The 17,949-nt window shown below is 44.2% G+C and overlaps 1 protein-coding gene across 1 annotated transcript in view; it reads right to left on the bottom strand.

Moving 5' to 3' along the window:
- LOC146808453 (transient receptor potential cation channel subfamily M member 2-like) overlaps positions 1-17,949 on the bottom strand; it is a 2,757,229-nt gene that overhangs the window by 565,711 nt on the left and 2,173,569 nt on the right. Inside the window, exon 24 of the mRNA XM_085623562.1 lies at positions 17,317-17,398. Within this exon, the coding sequence (XP_085479688.1) occupies positions 17,317-17,398 (82 nt within the window). The remainder of the gene's footprint in view (positions 1-17,316; positions 17,399-17,949) is intronic.

Genomic DNA, 17,949 nt, shown 5'->3' with positions numbered 1-17,949 from the left:
GGGGTAGAATTTGCACTGACGCTACGTTATTTTGGAATGTATATTTAAATCATCCATTTTTTACACTTATGACCATCCATATTCATAACCTAAATAATGAAGGTTCATTCGTATTGTCCAAGATATATAAGCAATCATTTTATCTGACGACCGGCGCCGTGTGTAATGTTCTGAATAACCATAGGAATCGGAACTAGTCCAAGATGGCGGAGATTGGGCTAGAATAGGCTCTGACGCATTGACGTCATTTCTGGTTCTCGGGGATCTCCTTAAGAACGCCACTTAAACATTTATAAATACAGGCGGCATTTGAAACTTATGGATCACCGCTCCTACACGACGGTGTTTCGCTACTACGCTGGCGACTCCAGCTAACGGATTTGGAGTCACGCTCTCTACAGAGTAAGGTATTTTGGGATTCAGCCGGGGCACATTGGATTCAGTAGTGGGCACTTGCACGCCAACGTTTTGGCGCTAGATCATGAGGGTTGACATGCCTATGACACACTCTTTGCACTTGTGTTTTGATTTATACTATGGAACTTGGAAATAAGCTATGTCATAGGATTGCATTAACGTACAATTTACGTATAGAAAACGGCTTTTAACTTAGGAATTCACGTCTCTATGGTCCGCTGTTCTTAGTGATATTGCTATATTACTTTTTATACACAGAATGTGTTTTTTTCATTTTGCAGCGTTTATATGCTGTTGTTTGGACTCACACCTGTTTGCTGGTTTATCATTACAATATGCAGGATTGGGTGGCTGAATTTGGCGACCATTACTACGGACATGTAGGTTTAAGATACCTATAGTCAAATACACTAATTTCTGTTGTTTATCGAATCATACTTGAGGGCCTATCCGGTATCTTCATCATTAGGATTGGGAGGCTGATTTATGTGATTGTTATGGTTGACATGTGCGGTATTCGATGTCCACGTTTAAACTAAAAATTTGTTTCTCTTTGTTTTTGGAACTTTACTTCGGTGTCCATCCGGGCTGGTTCACTGTTGTAACAATACAGTTTGGACTTTTCTGAAAAACTAGTGTTTTTGAATCTCTTGTCATCGTCTACGTTTATCCACCGGCCTTATCATAACATTTCGGTAAGGACATCAAGTATTGAGGCTGTATGTACGTTTCTAAGGTACTGTGTGACTGTCTAAGCAACTGTGTGACTGTATGTGCACATTCTGTCTCGCTTTGAGTGCCTAACATCTCAATCACATTTCAGATAACTCCGATACCTATACTCAGAAAAACGGAAGGTCCTTATTGGTGGAGATACTTCACTACATAGATGACATGCTAGCTTTCTTTTTAAAGGTCAGGAACTGTGGACTGACTAGATAAAACTACTTCTTTTTTTTGCAAATTTCTGCATATGATCAACGCAGGCATATCATCCATATTTCTTTTTACGCTCTTTAGACTCTTTATATCGGGAACTTTCTGCATTGCTGTAACTGAATATTTCTGCGCCACTCAGTTCGACAGCTTGATTCTTTGGTAAGCGACTTGTGCATTAGGACACAGTTTTGTTTCATGGTGTTACTTTTTTATTACTCTTTTTTCACATTGGAGTATTTCTGTCTTTACCAACACTATTTTCGGTGACAAAGCATCTAGCTTTACTTTCTTAAAATTTCTTAAATCACTTTGACCTTTCCATTCACGTTATTATGTTTTTCGTTATGGGTAGGTTTTTGGCTCTATGTTAAATCAAGTACCTCGGTTTGATGCTTACGTATCTATCCTTCGCTAATATAGGTTCACTGTTGTCTGTTCACTTAATATGTTTTTAATATGAATGAATCTGATATGACTTTTTGTATGATTTTAACAGCCTTGAAGAAGCCCATGTTTGGGCGAAACGCGTTGGCTGTGGATATGACAACATCATTGTAATAAAGAAATAACCTGAAAAATTTACTAGCTCTGTGTGTATTATAAAAACTGTGTAGTATCACACTGTATTAGCCAATCCACTTTCGCGTTGCCTCTCATATCTTGTGTTTAGCATCATAGTGTGCCACAATCGTGTGCACATCAAATCACATATAAAAGATACATGAGAAAAAACACACAGCCTAAAGCACAGATCCCACAGGGCAACCCCGATGTGTCCAAAAGCGTTCCACGAATGAGCAGCACCATGATCTCTGGGCGTCATATATACGGTATCACCAAGGACCCACAGAAATATCCCTATTACGAAGCATGCCACAGTGTAAAGAAACCCAGTTCAAACCCTGCAAATAGCTAGGCAAATATGGCAGATCTCGGAGTCTCCTCCATATATCAAGAGAGGGAGTCGTATGTCGGGACGGTGCAGAGTCCTCCGTGATCCAAACATACTCACACATACTAAATGCCTAATGTATCTACCCAGCCCCTCGTTATATAGTGACAGGGAAGACCCTAAAACTAGCTAGAGATATTGCATCCTTACCCGTCACTCTCAGGCAAAAATACTCCAGTGACAATTGTCGATGAACGCCCGTACCTCGTCGGGCTGCAAAAGGAGAAAGAGTAGGGGACAGTCATGCATGAAATGACAAACACGCGCCCGATAATTATTTAAATACCGGGCAACCCCTGTTCGCTAGACCCACCTACCACCCTAACTTACACGTCAGCACCGGGTGCCGGTTCCAGTACACCGAGGCAAGAATGCTTTGAGGCCCAAGAACACTGCTCTTAACTCTAGAAGGTTTATGTGGCATTTTGATTCCTGTTTGGACCATTTTCCATGCACTTAAAACTCTTGAAGGTGAGCTCCCTATCCCTCCGTGGACGCATCCGACATCATCACAAACTGAGGAGTTGAGTGAATAAAAGACTGACCCTGAGTCAGGTTTTCCTTGATCTTCCACCAAGACATTGCAGCTTTCATAGCCGTCGAGATTTGAATCATGTCATTGAATGACCCCTTGGATTGAACCCACTGAGTGCCCAGTTGCTCCTGCAGTGGGCACATACGAAGACAGCAATTGAGAATTAGTTGAATGCATGAGGACATCATCCCCAGCATAGATTTGTACTTTCTGACAGAAACTGACCTTTGTGATGATAGAAGGCGTGTCATTTCCTGGAGTCGCAAGACCCTTTTTCGGAGTCGGACAAGCTTTGCCGAGTGAGCTCCTTGGAAAGTCAGAGAATTGGAAGGAATGAGAGAAGACTTTTCTAGATTGAGGTGAAGACCCAGAGACTGGAAAAGATTCAGGCAAGTTTGAGTAGAGTTCCTGGCTGTCTGAAATGAAGGAACTTTTATTAACCAATCGTCCAGGTAGGGGAATACATGGTGACTAGAACGTCTCAGAAAGGCAGCTATTGGTGTCATGCATTTGGTGAAGACCCTGGGGGTCGACTTCAAACTGAAGGGAAGCACTCTGAACTGATAATGTTACCCCGCCACTTCAAACAGGAGGTATCTTCGATGCTTGGGATGAATGGGGATGTGAAAATAAACATTGAGAAGATATAGATGATAGATAATCCCCTTTTTCCATAAGAAGAAGGATTTCCTGCAGAGGCAACATATTGAAAGATTGGTTTTTGATGAATTTGTGTAGTAATCAGAGGTCCTAGACCTGCCTCCATTTCCCTGTCTTCTTTTTGATTAAGAAGAAGTGGGAATAAAACCCCTGATTGTGCTGACGTAAGGGTACCTTTTCTATGGCGCGTTTGGAAAGAAGAGTTTTTATTTCCCTCTTGAGATCTGGCAGATGACGATGTAGTACCTTTGGTGGAGAGGTAGTTGAAGGATACTGTACAAACTCTAGGGTATGACCGTGACGGAAGACATCCAAAACCTATCTGTTCGACGAGATGGACATCCAATTTTGTAAGAAGATTTGCTCAGGTTGGTTCGAATTGTTGTGGGACTGTAGTGGTGGGGGCCTGGAGAAAGTCATTGCCTTTTGTTTCAATCATGCTGTCTTCCGGCAGATTGTTGCCTTTTACGACCAGTGGGCCGTGAATAGGATGATGCAATGCCGGACTTGAAAGATTGGTTGTAAGCCTTGTGAGAAGTTGGCCTGATGTATGATGTCACTAGTTCTAGTGTACACCTTATATCAGTCCAAATACCCTTATGGTGATTGGTCGTAAAGTCAACCTTATAGACCAGCTATCCTAGTGGTAGCATTGACAAGAGCAGTCTTAGGCTAAACTCTGAATGGCATGTGAAGCCAGCTGTGATACCATATATAATCCCTTGAATACCAAATGAAAGGACACCACAACAGATATATATATAAAATAAAGTGTATTTATTCTAGTCAAACCCTCAGCACTCTTTATGAGATTAGAGGTAAGTACAACACAGTCTTATTTATGCATACATTAAGTCACACAGGTAAGTAATACAGTTAGGCCCTAGGGGCCACGCAAACAATATACTAAGTAAGTGGTATAAGGACCACTGTCACGGAAATAGGATAGGCCTAGGCCTAGGGCATCGCTGGGGCTACACTATACTACCAAAGGTTAGGAAGTGGAAGGCCCACGGGATTCAGGTGCAGAGTGGAAACACTCACGCGTAATGCGTAAAAGTCAATAGCAATAGTACAGTTTAGAAATAGATAGATTTAGGACACTTCCGGAGTAGCTAGGAAGTCGAGACTGGAAAACTAGACACTAGGATAGTTACTATCCTGATGAGCACCGGAGTACCCAAGTTACCTAGCCCACAGGCTGCGGGTGCATGGGGTGAAGTTGCGTCGGGTTTCGTCGTCGACTCCTATGGATGCCTGAAGAAAGATGCTGACAGGCAGTCAGTGAAGAGTGTCCGGTGGATCCCAAGGCTGGGATCAAGAAGAGAGGAGACCTGCAAGCAGAAGGGACAGAGTCAAGGTCACTAGCCAGTGACCACGTGGAACCAGGAAGGAACCAGGCGATGTCGTGAAGATTGCAGGTGAAGGTGAAGCTTGTTGCTGCAGCCACGAGGACCAGGGAACGTCGAGGACGACCAGGACCAGGAGGCGAGCTGTCCCACGAAGGCTCTTGCTGTCGGCGGCGTCGAAGTTGGACTAGGACTCACCAAGCCTTGGCAAGCGGAACCCACGAAGAATGGAGGACTTGCTTCTGGTGCAGACCAGGAAGGTCTGAGGTGCTTCTCTTTTTCAAAGAAGCAGGAGCCAGTCTGGAGGAGCCAAACCAGCGGTGAAGATTTCAGGATGCGTCGTCACAAAGGCCACTAGCCAGCGGGCAAGCAACCGGACAGACGCGGCAAGCAGGAAAATGCAGAAGGGCCCCACGCAGGACTCGTGGAGTGTGGGGGGGCTGATCTTCGGTGCAGATGGTGCTTGGGGTTGGGGCTTCTCAATCCCCGGTGCACAACTTCGAGGGTGCCTCAGAAGCTGCGCTTGAAGATACTAGCCACTTTTCCCAGGTAGCCGGTCCCACGTCTCTCGTCGCCTCCACGGATCTCAGCTCTGCTGTGGATGTGGATCAGGGTCGGAGAAGTCTGGAAGTCAAGGCTCTGGTCGGGCTCAGCAGTCGGTCCCTCGTAGAACTTCAGCAAAGCAAAGGGTAGTCTCTTGATGGTGCCTGTTTGCACAGGGTAGCCACTCCTTGGCCACAAGGGAGATTCTTCAGTCTTCTTCTTTCGTCGAATGTCGAAGGTCCAGAGTTTCTGTTCAAGTTGCAGGTTCCGGATAATCTAAAGTCTTGAGGCCCAACTCCCACTCTTATACTAATCTGGGGGGCTGGGATACCTGCTAGGTCACGCCTTATGGGTGGGACCTGGGAGGGGGTGGTTACACCCACTTCCCTTTGTCCAGTTTCGCGCCAGAGCTGGGGCTGGAGTGCCCCAGCGCCGGTTTGAACTGGACTATGCAAGGAACACCTTGTGTGCCCCAGGCATGTCTCATTCCTTTCAGCCCACCCTGCCCCAATACACTAAAGGTTGTCTGGGGAGGTGCTAGCACCTCCCCAAGCAGGAAACCTATTGTCCAGGCCTCCCTGGCTGGGATCACTCCCAGCAGCAGGAGGTCAGACTTGTGTCGTGGCAGCAGCATCCATTTTGTGATGCTGAGGCTTTGGTCAGAGGCTAACAGTAAAGTATGATTTTAACATGTCTCTCCCTCTAGAAGGGGGGAATAATATCCTCATGTCCAGAAACGGTATGGGGGTATTATTCCACAGTGTTAGACACCTTACACAACATGTTTCGATAAAGCCAAACCATAGTTACCATAACCGTTTGAGATTATAAGGCATTTTAAGAGTATATGGTAGGCTATATCATAGAACAGCTATAAGGACATGGTTCCGAAAGCTGTAGACAGGCTCAGCTCATGCTAGAGCACCATCTCACATGTTACCAAGCACTCTGCCTCCAGGATTGTTAAGGCCTGCCATAGGAGTGGCTGATAGGTACACATGTGTCTATATGTAAGTTAGGTATAGGAATACTACACCTAAGCAAGGGGTGATTACACGACCTTGCCCCAGCTGAGTGATCAGCCAGTTGTGTCAAAATGGAAGGCCAGGCCAGGGGTGGCGTAATACATGCTGCAGCCCCTGGTAGGCCTAGGGTACACCTATGCCCTGGGTACCTAGGGTACACTGTACAGGGGCCAATAAGGTGATCCTATCCAAATGGGTTATGCACCTAAAGTACATAGTATCAATTTAGAGAGAGAACAGCAGGGCTGTGGGTCTGATTAGCAGGCCCACAGCCACATCTAAGTCGAAAACCAGTAAAGCAAAAGCAAAAAGTGGGGGTGAACATAGAAAGCAGACCCTACTCTCCTACAAGCCTGATAGGTTGTTTTAGGGTAATGTTGAAATCACTGTTGGAACTGCGGTCTGGATGAGTACTGCCCTCGAACTCTGCCCCGAAAGTACTGGAAACGACGTTGTTGTAGTGTTGCCAAGGATTTAGCAGTGTCTGTGTCCTTCTTTATAGACTGAAGGCTTCATCTATATGACTTCCAAATAAGCATTTGCCGTCAAAAAGTAGTTTGTATATGTTTTTTAATCTAGAGCCTTGAAGAAGTCCTGTGTCTAAGGACGAAACGCGTTGGCTGTTTGTCTTTTAAGAATGAATCAATAAAGAAAAAGAAAACTTGATCCTTGTACAACTGCTTCGTGGCATCGTAAAAATCTATTATTCACATGAAATTTGAACATTTTTCATTTTTCGTGGTGCAGCTCTGATTTTGTTTTTTCATTGTGTTGGTAATAGGGGAGTGCTCTTGGACAGCGGGCACGTTTGATGACTTGCAAACAAGATTCTTTTTGTCTTTCCTGATTTCAATAGGTGATTGTTTGCGTTTGGTGCCTTACTGGCTGTTTCTGGTCCACTGTCCAACTTGTGTGTTTTGATATATTTTTTGGACCCAGTGGCACGATCCTAGCCATAGAATATATTGTATATATATATTTACAATCGCTTTGCCAAAGAACATATGGTGTTTATATATTCACAATCACATTGAGACCATATCCTTTGAGAGATGTCTAAATTTAATGACAAGAGGGAGGAATGGCTCTTGGCCTCTTCTCTACTACCAATTTAGGTAGCACAAACATAATAAGGGAAACAACAGGAGAAGGGTTACGATCTAAGTCCCAGAGACTAGAAAGGCTGAAAAAGCAAGAAGCAAGAAATGTCCCGTTGGTGGGATGGGATTACATTACAAAAATACTTTGATAATTTTAAAATCCCAAGAGGTCTGAGGATACTCATCTTCCCAACATTCGAGGACCTTGACGAGGATGCGCTTAAAGATTGGGAAGATAATTTACAACAGGCATCAAACATCATGATGCGCATCCTAATTAAACATGCAGTCAAAAAATTAGCCAGTCTTAAGGAGGAAGTCATAAATTTAGAAAGAGATATTGACTGCTCTGACTTTAAAGAAGTCATAAACAAGAACTATGAGATCTACGATAGTGTGATTGAGACACACCAAATCTACTTGAGGGATAAAAAGCTAAGGAAAATAAAATGTGATGATAACGACAATAAAAATGGGAGAATATACACTTTTGCCCGCAAATTTGATAACATCAGACCTACAGGCAAAGGCAAAAGAGCAAGGGAGGAATCGGCTGATTCTGTTTCCATTAGCAGCAGCTCAATTTCCTCCATAGAGAGTGGTATGTCGCTGGAGGAGGGAGCAACTCCGTCCACCTCTCCAGGTTGGCGTAATTTTTTAGTCGAAATGGAGAGGCTAAGGCTGGGCAACAAAACCACACAAAAAAGACCCAAAACAAGGAGGGGATGTGGGGGGGAAAGGTGGCAAGAAAAAAGAAAGAAAGAAAGAAATGACTGAAGGGATGTCAACACAGTCAAAGACAACGTAGTGCCTGGTTTACATGATACTGTTGAACCAAATTAACTTACAATTGTCAATTTATCGAATCGCACTCTATCCAAAGTTGAATGTAATGTTTTACAAAAGGGTCTTAGTTTTCGTCCCTCCCAATGGGGCGATCCAGTTGATATGATGTTTGACCTGTATAAATGTGTACGCCTTTTGAAATGAAAAGATTTTTTTCATGCAAATCCGCCTAATGTATGTCCCATGATAACACCGGCACAGACTGTGACACACACTGTTTCAGACCTACATGACCTCCAGATGTTGTCAATATCAGGTGATGAACAATTCACCATCCAAGATCTTAGGGATGATCAAAACATCAGAGAAAACATGGAGGTTAGCAGTGGACTCAAGCCTCGGTCTAAATTTATGCCTGTCAATACACACACCAACATTGACCTTTTTAGGGAGAAGGTAGCCATGGATGCTCCACGCAGATATGATCACCATAAACAGAACTTCACTAAAGCAGAGAGGTTAACGCTTGGAAGTCTAGGCAGTGACGATTCCATTATCATCAGGAAGGCTGATAAGGGAGGCAATGTGGTGATTATGAATACCACTGACTACATGGATGAAATTAACAGACAGCTCAGTGATTCTAGTTGTCATAGAATACCTGTAATCCCATTGCCTCCCTTGTCAGTCATATCAACACTAGATTGCACGATTAGTGGGAAAATGGCTTACTCTCAGACGAGGAACACAGATATCTGACTGTCAACAATCCACTGACCCACTGTATCTACATTCTCCCTAAAATTCATAAGGAGGACACTTTCCCTCCAGGTCGCCCCATCATTTCCGGTATTGACTCACCTACAGAACGCCTCTCACAATATGTGGACAAATTCCTCCAGCATTTTGTAATCAATCTCCCGGCTTACATTCAGGACTCTCGAGATACTTTACAAAAACTAGATGGTGTAGTATGGTCCGATGATTTGATGTTTGTAACCATGGATATGACAGGGTTATACACATGCATCCAAAAAGATTTTGGCACAATAGCGGTCCACTCCTTCTTAAGAACATGCACTGCAGACCATACCCAACACAATGAAATGCACATGGACTGACATCATCTTATCTACGAATTTCTTTCTACACGATGGGACCTGGTACCATCAGACCCATGGGACCGCCATGGGTTCCAGATTTGCTCCCTCTTACGCTGGACTATATTTATGGGCTGGTGGGAGAGGGAGCACACGTAGGGTAAATATGCCTCTCCCTGGATGGACATGATTGTGTTATGGGGGAGGTATATTGACGATATCATCTTGTTGTGGAAGGGATCCGTTGTCCAGTTGAGTAATGTGATGTGCAGTAATGTCCGCTAAGTCTTCATTGTCCTCAGAGTCCTGACACTTAACTTTTAGTTGGAAAGGACTATACGCAGGGCCAAACGTGCGGTCATCCTCAGACTCCTGGAAGTCAAGCAAACGTGCTGGAGGCAACAGAGAAAGTTTTGAAAAATCCTGAATCTTTGAAGGTCCCAAATGTATTTTTTTCTCCTGTCACCGGGCACATTGATGGTACCGATGGCGGTGACGATGCTAACACCATCACTGTCGGCGGAAAGGAGGACAGCGTTGTCGACGGAGTGGTCACAGATGGCGAAATTCTCGTTGCCGGAGGAGGGCTCGTCGACGAAGGTCTCGTCGTTGGAGATGGTCTCATCGACGATGACGCCGTTGTCAAAGTCAACTGCAGGCCCGTCGACGCAGCGGCTGTCGACGTTGTCGCCGTCGATGTAGAAGCGAAGAAATCACCTCAGGTCTACTCACAGAGATAGCTTTCGTCGACGACACCGTCGACAACTGAGAAGAAAGATCTCTCACTGGGGATTTAGAAGCAGAAACTGAAGCAGAAGATGATTTTAAAGTGGCTTCTACCTGCTTTCTGTGGCGTTTCTCCTCAGATTTTTCCTGCTCCTGTGATTTAGATCTCTTGGAGTCCCCTTGGTGAGAAGAGGACCTACCTTCTTTTCCTTGAGGAAGAATGTGGCTTTTCCTCAATGTTCAAGATTCAGAAACTGCTTTTTTCTTCTGGAGCCAAAAGAACAGTCTTTCTTCCCTATCCTTGAGGGTCTTGGCCAAGAAGGTTCGGCAGTATTTGCATTCTCTGGCTTTATGGTCAGGGTAGAGGCAATAGAGACATTGCTGTGGGGGATTTTCTGAGAAAAGTCTAGATTTGCCACAAGTTTTACAGGGGCTAAACAACCCTTTTTAGGTCTTGCCTGATCCAGCGCATGCGCTGGTCTGGCCGAGACATTTTGTGTACGGGTTTTCAAAGTGCTGCCTGTGGCCTAAAGCTTGCATGCACGTGAGCGTGCACGCACGCAGCCACCATGTGTCTTTCCTCCGCCACGCTTGATCGCGACCATTATCACTTTCTCTTTCGCGGGCGCGCGGCCGTGTCATTTTCACGGCCGCGTGGCCAATGCTTGTTTCCTTTGAATTGTGGCAGAACATAATACGTGGACCTAGGAAACTTGACAGGGATGATAGCTCCAATCCATCAATCAGCCCATTCAATAATAAAAGCGCCAACACTAATGAATTCGCCATTATAAAACACTTCTATCATTGGCAGCAGTTTTTAGCGAAAACATACTTTAAACTTTCTTTGTGGGAAAGTAAACGATTGAAGACAGCAGTAATCAGCAGCGTGGCGCCCAAAGCTGATGCGTTTTCAATTAACAGCTCTAGTGTGTTATTGAAATGTTATTATTCTTAGCCCTTTGTCTGTGTCTAGCTCTGTCAGGCAGGCTCTCCTCTTCCAACTAGAGTTTGCGACCAGCTGCCCTTTCTCTATATATATATCTACTGCTGCCGGTGGTTTGGTTTAGCTGTCTACTGCCTCACTGTCGGTATCTCTTCCTTACTCCCGGTCAGCATTTCCCCACCCCCATCCCCTTTTCGGTGGCCATGTTCCTCTCGATGCTTTAGGAGCTCCCAGCAGAGCGGCAGATTTTCCTGTCCGTGCTGCTCTTCTCGTGGACCGTCTATCTATGGGAGGCCTATCTCAGCCATCGCCAGGTGAGAGGGCTGAGTGATAACGTTTACACAATACAAGTATTGATTCAATGGAGGCATGGTGGAGGGGGGTGGGAAGAGAACTCATATGAAGTGCTTGTGTCGCACAGGTCGGTGTCAAATTTTCTCCCATGGTGAAGGGTAGTATCTGTCATAGTTTCATTTAAGGTTTGCCTCGGAGGAACACGTTTGTTTTTATAGGTTAGGCAAATAGAAGCGGTTCTTGTTCCCTAGTACATACAAGGTCTGATGGGATATTCTTGTCTCTCACGCCCAGGGCTGCCAAGGTTCAGTCTGCTTATGTGTGACATTTCTGTTTGTAATGTGCTTATTTGTGACGTTTCCCAGTTTCACGTGTGACACTTTGAGTGACTCTGTATTGTAAATGTAGTCAATGACCCAAGCAGTGAAATTTCATCCACTGATAGCAGCCCCTCAGCTGGGGACTTGTTTTAACAGAAGAAGGAATACTGGAAACAAAAATGGACTTCAGTGCAGGCTAGGGTGACCAGAATTTTAAAGCAACAAGCATTGGCATAGCCACTAGGTCTCGCTTTTGGGACCTTATAAGTATTTAGTTATGCAGCAGAATATCCTTGGTGCAACAACATCAAATGTTGCATGGCTAAACACTTATAAGATCCCAAAGGCGAGACCTATTGGCTATGCCAATGCCTGTTTTATCTGCCATTGTGAAAGTCACAAAAAGGAATACCTTGAGCTGAAAGCTGGAGGTCAAAAGTTGATAAAGCCAATTGTCACTGAGCAGAGCTCAGAGAGACTCCCAATCACACGTTGTGCGGTAAGAAATCTGAGGTGTAAACAGAGGCCTTCCTGTCAAGATGACCTCAGTCACTTCAGGGGGAAGATCGACACTTCTTCTTCCAAAAGGGCAAGCTCAAGATGCTCATCCTGGCCCAAGTTCTACTTGCATTACATGTTAGCGCCGGACTTGGAGGATGCATAGTTAAAGAGGTTTTGTGGTGGCTTTGAAGTGAGCAGCTGGTGTTTCAGAAACTCTTTGTCCATCGGGGACTGGACACTGTTGACCTGATCCCCACCCTTGATCTCGAAAGGACTGTTGTTGCTGAGGAGTGAACTGTCTCTATTGGTAGCCTCTACCAAAGCCTCAAAATAGGCGGATTTGCTGGGGGAACTGGCGGCACTAAGCCTAAAGAATGAGCAGTGACCTCAACCTCTATAAATTGTTCAAGGACTGAATTTGCCTTTCCTCTGAACAGTCTAATGCTGTTAAACGGCATATCCATGAGGGACTGTTGCACATCAGATGAAGATCTGTGGAGCAAATACATGCACTACCCACACAAACACAGTCATGTCCAGACTAGAGCAAATCTAGTATTTCACTTCATTCTGACCATTCAAGATAAGCCTCAGTAATGTTGGCAGGATGTCATCTGGGACAGCATTCAAGATGTTCAACACCCTGTCCCACAGTACATGGGAATACCTGCCCAGGAGATATGATGTATTTTCTGACCTCAGGGCAAGGCTAGCAGAGGAGAACATAAATTTCACAAATTACTCCATCCTTTTAGATTCCCTGTCAGGTGGAGTGCGAGGCAACAAATTGGAGTTCATGAGGCTAGAAGATGTCTGGACTGCCGATTGCAGGTTTGTGCCACCTTACCACCAGCCTATTAACTGGAGGGCAAGGCCCTGATTTTGCCCAGGTACCAACTAAAACATCAGTCAGCACCTTATGAAATGGAAGTAAAGGTTCTTGTCTGGTTTGTTCAGGGTTTAAAACTTCTGTGAGGACATTTGTTTTAACCTCTTGTGTTGTCTGTGTAAAGTCGAGAACCTCAGCCTCTCTCTTTAGAACTACTGAGAAATAGGCGGACTCCTCTGTCACCACAGCCGTGTTTGGGGTGGAAAGGCCTATGTCCAGGGATGCGCTGAGGCCGCTGGCATTTTGCAAGAACTCAAATAAATGTTGCCTATTCATAATAGCCATTGTCGTTCTTGTAAGTCATCATGCTAGTAGTTTGGGTCATATTTGGGCCCAGAATAGGTATTCCTACATGGTCTGGGAGGAAGTGGAATATTCTTGGAGTCTGATACACTATTGGCTCCGATTCTGACGTCGGCGATGGCATCGGATTCTCATTGCTGCCGTTGGGGCTTTGGCTGGTGACATCAGTTGAGGCACCGGAGCCAGCAACGTCAGGGCCAAAAGATGCACCATCCTCAGATGAAGGTCAAGTGGCACAGTCTACGTCAGTAACAGATCCACTGGCGGTAAACTGACTAAAATCCACCTCGGGTCCTGGGGATCTGTAAGGCGCACCACGGGGACCAGGTAGAGTACCAAAGATGTTGTCAAGTGCTTCCTTTAGTTCATGCTACTGTTACAGAATCCCCAATGGCCCAGAAAGACTGGGACACCTAGGGATCAGGGGAAGGACCAATACCGCAGTGGGAGAACAGCTCTGAGCCCTAGAAGTGCCTGGGCCGTCGCGCGACTCTGAATGGGGGAGTGGTGAGACTATGGAGATCCATGCATGGATGTATTACGTTTTTTAGATTTTCTGGAGTTACATGAGTCCCGCAACCTCACTGACGATCAGTCACAGGAGCATCCTCAGGAGCGAGAGCACCTGCCCCCTCGACTTTGACCTTAACCACTTCTTCAGTCTTTCTCAAATCTTGACAATGGCGAGTTTAGCCTCACAGTCAAGGATGGTCTTCTTGTTCATCTTGGAGCAGCAGGCACACAATGTCGAGTCACCTTTGGAGCAAAGGGGCCAGAGACACATCCCATGGAGTCAGTCAGCGGCATTTGCCGGTCACATTCACAACACGGCTTAAACCCTGTATTTTAGGGGATGACATCATCTGCGCACTGTAGATGTTAGAAAAAAATTAGGAAAAAAGTTTGGCAGAATATCAGAACTCAAGAGACCATGAATCCACATCAGACGGTGTGGAAAGAAAGGAGTTGATGTCACCACACAGAGCTGTTGTACATAGAGTAGCCCTGACATCACATGAGGGGCGGGACGGATCCATTAACAAACCACACAACGCCAACCATTGATTGACACACAATAGAACTGCTACGAAAGTTTCCAGATCCACTCTGGCTCCTGGGGGACTTCTCAAGGTGAGGAATATGCTATTAGAAATCTTTGTCCATGTTTTGGCACATACATTTTTCCTGTGAAAGTTGTGTAGTCTCTGGTGATCTTTTGTTATCTTGGCCTATCACACATGCACCATGTGTGGCATGCAGTCTAATCCAGGAATATCAGGATTACGCCGAAGATTTTCACCAGGTGCCAGAAATCAGATTGGCTGACTTGAAATGCAGGATTTGTGTAATACAGTGTGAGAGTGCCACTACTATCTAGAAGTAACAGGCAGTATCTTGCAGCATGAGTAGGCAGTCAGAAACCATAGGCTCCACCCGAGGTGCTCCATCAAATATTCCACCTTACCTCAAGCTCATCTAAAGGAGGGGTGTCCTCCCTCAGATGATGGGCTAAAGTCTGCAGAATAAACACAATGTAATATTTCACATACTTTTGGAATGTGGTAGTTAGTACAATATAAGATAGATCTGCACGATAACAAGATACCCACTCATGAACGTATGCTTTTCTTCTAAGAAATGAAGGAGGTATATTTGCTTGTGATGTTTCATGTAACCTCACCTGCACTGCAGGCCACTCATGAATCTTGATGAGGTCACCTGGCAGTATACTTTCCATTACATGCATGTGGCATAATATAGGCCATTATTTTTCAGATGCAAGTGTTCTAACTTTTCCCTAGCACAATCTTTATCTTAACTTGGCAGATCTACAGACGATTGAATCTACAACAAGCTCCTTGACACGGGGAAAATTTAATAAACTATTGTGTATAGTTTACAAACCCTTCTACAGTATACTCTTAACTTTCCCCAGAACAGTGCAGGTTCCGGGGTTCTAGCAGCTTACTTCAGTTCCAGCATAGTTTAGCAGATTTCGGCGTACTGTACTTTTGGTTTCTCCAGATGTGCGCCTTCTGATTGGTGTCAGCATATCTTTTTTAACATACACAATAGTGGAGGTGCAGAAGTGCCCTTCTGACAGCAGAAGATATATTTGACCCGATTTTGATCCAGTTTTAATGGTATTCCTATTTTGTCTTCCCATCTCAATTCTGCATAATCAGCCTCATGCATCAAGCCAAAATCCAGTCGGTAAAATACCGATTCGCAAATAGCTCCCGGTATTGAGTTAAAAATACCCAATCCCAATGCATCAACCCAAAAGCAAAAATCGCTATTTAAGGAATCCTTAAATAGCGATTCCTTAAATAGCGATAGCATTTAAGGAATCCCAAATTGAGATTCCTTATTTTAAGGAATCTCAATTTGGGATTCCTTAAATGCAATGCATGAAAGTTAAAAAATTAGCGAATTCGCTAATAGGGGGAGCAAATTACCATGAAGATGAACTGCATGGTAATTTGCTAAAAGTTTGAAAAATGCACTTTTGTGCATTTTTCAAAGTTTCATGTTGCGCACACACATGCCCTTAGAGCATGTGTGTGTGCAACATATGTGCACATATCAATTTCAGGGGTGCAATAGGGTGTCATTTTGACACCCTTGCACCCTTGAAATTGCATGAGCAATTTGCGAGAACCTACTGGTACTCGCTATTTGCTCATGCAATCTCCAATTCATTCCTATGGGCCTGGAGGCCCATAGGAATGATTGGGATGGCATTCCTTAATTGCTACTCGCAATTTGCTAGTAGCAATTAAGGAAAGTTAAGGAATCGCTATTTGAATAGCGATTCCTACATGCATAGCCTTTTGCTATTCCTTATTAGCGATTCATTATTTTTCGCTAATAAGGAATCGCAAATGGCATTGTTGATGCATGTGCCCCAATGTGTTTTTCTTTCTTTAAGGAATTTAGGGGCATATGTATCAAACGATTTTTTAATCGCAAACGCTGCGATTCGCAAAATAACAGCGTTTGCGATTAAAAAATCGGTAATCGGGATGTATGAGCCAAATCCCATCGCAAAATTAAGGAATTGCTAATTTACCGATATCTTAATTTTGCGTAAGCATTTAAGAAATCGCAAATTGCGATTTCTTAAATGATATGTAAAAAGCACCCAAGTTGTGCGAATTATCCTTAAGAAATCGCAAATTACCACCAACTTCCAGTTGGTGGTAATTGCGATTTCCTTTCAAAATGCACTTTTTTGAATTTTACAAAGTGCCACGTGGCGCTCATACATGCCCTTAGGGCATGTATGTGCGCCATATGCACACACATGCTCATTTCAGGGGTGCATCAGGGTGTCATCATGACACCCTTGCACCTGCAATTATTCTCAAATTGCGATTAGCAAATTGCGATTCGCTATTTGAGAATTTCTTCCCATTCATTCCTATGGGTTTCCTGGCCCATAGAAATGAATGGGCAGGTATTCCTTAATTGCGAGTTCGCAATTTGCTAATCGCTATTAAGGAATTTTAAGAAATCGCAAAAAGTTAGCAATTTTTTAAATACATCCCGTTTTGCAATTCTCAAATAGCGATTCTTTAAAAATCGCTATTTGAGAATCGCAAATGGTGATGTTGATACATATGCCCCTTAGTGATAATAGAGGATGTGGGCACTCTGCTAGGTTCATTCACAGTCCTGTCCAGCGTGTTTTACATTTAGAATAAGTCAATTGAAAATAACTTCCTTTTTAAATATTTCAAAAGCATTATCAGATAATTGAGAAATGGCTACAAATATCTTCATCCATTATAAAAAACAACCAAAAACACACTACCAAGTACAGCAATTGTAAATGCAGACAATTCTAACCGATGATTGATCAATTTTATAACATGTTTACTGGTGAAAAACATTGTAAGGGTTAATATGCATCCTACTAATTTAGCACCTGGTTCTCCAGAGATGTCAGACGCTGCTCCATTGACCTCAGAAGTGTCTCCTGGTCAGCATTATTCTGCGCAGTGTTGGCGCTATATAGTTAGGATATTAAATACATGGTGTCAGTCTAGAAAGGGCAGTCACAATACATTCTTAAGCACATGATAAAAGATGAGTACTGAACACACACACACCTTTAAGAACTCCAAAGCTCTTGCTTTACTACCTCATCTCTGTTTACCAATTTGGAGTCCACCTTGTAGCAAGAGTGAACACTGAGCATTTCAGGTACTACCGGACTTAGCCAGGAAGAGATGACAGAGCAGAGGAGGAGACACAAGCTCAGGTCAAGTCTGACCCGACCAGTCATTGTTTACAGAATGTATAGAACGCTTCTCCTGCCGCAAAGCAATAGAAGGCGCCTATGCTTTAGTAGTCGGTGGAATCAAGAAGTTACATTCATCAGGAGTGTCAGAGAGCTCCTCATGTCAGGTGGCTCAAATCATCTTGAGAAAACTGCACTCCTAAGGTGAAAAGAACTTAGATAACAAACTAAAACACAACCGCTACTGGGTCCATAACACAACTTCAGGATGCATGGCGCTCAGCTTTCCAGCTCTCTAGAACAGCCACTGAAGCAAGA

This window comes from Triturus cristatus, chromosome 8 (assembly GCF_964204655.1).
Source record: "Triturus cristatus chromosome 8, aTriCri1.1, whole genome shotgun sequence".
Classification (NCBI taxonomy): domain Eukaryota; kingdom Metazoa; phylum Chordata; class Amphibia; order Caudata; family Salamandridae; genus Triturus; species Triturus cristatus.
Note: the sequence above shows the minus strand (reverse complement) of the source record. Positions and strands in the feature narration are given on the sequence as shown.